We start from the raw sequence: 2,924 nt of genomic DNA on the forward strand, positions 1-2,924 counted from the left end.
CTTGAAAAGGTCAAAAATCGAAATTAAAATCGACATTACCTCCGTTTAAAACCATAATGTCACAATTATTTTGGGATCATTCGAAAGCCACAGTCAAGGGCTACAATTTGAGCCGTGATTTGCTCAATATTTTCCTCTAGGCGTTGTAGATTGACGACTTGAAGATTTCTCGAACTGCCGTGGTGCATCACCATCAACAGAATTAGTTCAAAGATCACCTAATATCGTAATTTTAGCTAATACCTCTTTTAAGACAATGACTAGGATAGTTTAAAGCACAGCTAGGGACCTCCATGACCGATATAATCGCTTATTAGTCAAATACTGTAGCATTCCTCATACCAACGACTTGACTAGATGGATTTAGATGTCAAGGCTACATTTCTACAAGGTTTAATTTGACCAACAACGAACCACTGAGTATTTCAAGGGTCGTATTGACATTCCAGATCTCTTGAACAAAGTAGTGAGCATTCAGAAGATACTTCAATTGATGATTTACATCATTGCAGAAGGGTTTAAAGCACCACTTAGAATCCTCAGAAGCATGCGAATGGCCGATCCATAGATATTCTGAAATTTCATTCTCGTCACCCACATCCACGAGTCCCCCTAACAATTACAAATCGTGACGAGTACACCACAACATAGCCAGCCTCATGAAGCTAATTAATTCACATCAAAATTGCGAGGAAATACTCAATCCGAAAAAGTACGATTTCAAGTAGTCAAGACCAGCTTCAGCCCTTTGAAGGAACTGAAACAACATGCACCATCCTATCAATACGCCATTACCTACTACATCCAGACCAAAAAATGCAAATTCTAGCATATCTTGAGATTTCAGAACCATAAAACCACTTCATCTGCACTGACATCCTTTAACTCCTTCTCTGATCTTCCTTCTCCTCCTAACCTTAATCAACATCCTCAAACCAACTACAAAACCACCAATAAATACCACTCATTTTGCTACAAACTTTTTGCTACAAACTTCAACCCTCATACTGAGTGGGGTCCTCGTTGCCCCAGGTCAACACCTCATGGGAATCAGGCTTGTTCAAGGCCTCCAAGATATTGATATCCAAGTCGATCTTGCCGCTGTGGGAAGTGTCGTCCAAGGCGTCCACTGGTGGCTTGGCTTCTGGCAAAACGGCCAAATTCTCGGGAATTCTCTCCTTCTTGGCCGTCTTGGTCAATACAATGAAACCCTGAAGGAAAGACCATTTCAACAAGATTTCGGCCTTGGGCACTCTGTAACGGTGCTCCAACTCTAGAAGCTCAGGGTCCAGCAATTTGTAGCCCTGCGTGAGAGGCGAGTAGGCTTCAACCAAGATATTGTGGGAAGCAAGGTACTCTCTCAATTCGATCTGGGGTAACCATGGGTGCAACTCCAATTGGTCCACAGCAGGCTGCACCACCAAACCGTCCCAGTTCAAGAGCTCCTCAATGTGGCGTTTTCCGTAGTTGGAAACACCAATTGTGTTGATCTGGAGAACCTTATTGGTGGGATCGTGCTGGAACTCTTGAAGAGCCTTCCAGGTGCCGATTCTCTTTTCCTTGTTGGTCTTGGGCGAGTGGATCAACACCATATCGACGTATCCAAGGTACTCTTTAACTCTTCCAGCAATTGCCTCAACAGCAGCCTTGGTTTCTTCATAACCATGGTCTGCATTCCAGATCTTGGTGGTGAACCAGATATCGCCTCTTTGCACTTTGCCATTGCTGTCTTTTATAAACTTGGCAATTGCTTGAGCAGACTCTTTTTCGTTGCCGTAAACAACAGCAGAGTCAATGTGACGGTATCCTTGAACCAAGGCTTCATACACCAAATCGTGTGTTTCAGCTGGAGGGATGGCATAGACACCGTAGGCGGCCACAGGGATATGCTGGCCATTGTTGAGCCTATACTTGGTTGTTCTGGTCAATTGTCTTGATGTGGTGATGTTGGACATGGTTTTTGGGAAGAAAAGTTGGATGGAGGTAGAATGACGTTTATCTAGGACCTGTAAAACAGTGGCGGCAAGGTTGCTTCCCACGTGATCTTGCATTTATACTTTCACGGAATGACGCCGTTTTGGGTGGGGAGAATGACCAATTGTTGGAGAATGGAGCCACTGGAATAGTCTATTTTTCCGACCGTCGTTCGTTTATGCTTGTTTGGCATGGGGATTGGCATTCTGGTGTTGTCTGATTGGCAACAATGCATATTGAGGATTCCTAAAACTAGGCTAATAAAGCACCCCACGAGGTGGATAGAGAAATCTACAATTGACCACTTTTTTAATTAATCCGTTTAAATTAGAGTTTATCCGAAGTTTGGACGTGCTAACCCGATCTGCGTTGACGTTGTGCATCGATCTGCGGAGTGGTATTATTCCGGTTCGCAGGTGTCAGGAGCACTTCACAAGGTTCTAGAAATTTCCACAACCTGAGTTGATTTATGGTCTCTTCTGCATGTTTTTCGAATCTCTGGAAGATTCTTAACCTCCTGGTGGCGAATCTATAAATAGGATGGGCAGGCAGCCGCACCGAGTGGAACTTTCGGAACGTCATGGAAGATGGAAAAAGTGAACAAACGGAAGGAATTTGGAAACTGAAGCGGACTTCATTTAAGATATCGGCATCGTCACTCCTGGCAACTCCACTAGATGATTCATCACCATCGTAGTGGACATTGTGAGCACCTCAATACGTCAAAATCACAACACATATATTAATTCATCCCTAGACGGTGCGTTGCTATATGTACCATACAAAAAATAAACGCACCTCCATCAGGTTGGAGGAAAATAAGGACCGCTTCACATTAGAGCACTTCAGTAGTACATATCAGTGCATGATCGTGCATGGCCTTGCAGATATTCTCGACTCCCGCATACTATCGCATCTCAACACCAACCAAAATCCAACCCACCAATTCA

The 2,924-nt window shown here is 43.8% G+C and overlaps 1 protein-coding gene across 1 annotated transcript; it reads right to left on the reverse strand.

Moving 5' to 3' along the window:
* Positions 1–995: 995 nt before the first annotated feature.
* C7M61_005034 (aldo/keto reductase family protein) lies at positions 996–1,955 on the reverse strand (the record flags this gene model as incomplete). Its single annotated transcript, XM_024860346.1, has 1 exon — positions 996–1,955. The coding sequence occupies one exon, from the start codon at positions 1,953–1,955 to the stop codon at positions 996–998; it is 960 nt and encodes a 319-aa protein (XP_024711564.1).
* Positions 1,956–2,924: the final 969 nt, after the last annotated feature.

Source organism: Candidozyma pseudohaemuli (genome assembly GCF_003013735.1).
Source record: "Candidozyma pseudohaemuli strain B12108 chromosome Unknown scaffold00020, whole genome shotgun sequence".
Classification (NCBI taxonomy): domain Eukaryota; kingdom Fungi; phylum Ascomycota; class Pichiomycetes; order Serinales; family Metschnikowiaceae; genus Candidozyma; species Candidozyma pseudohaemuli.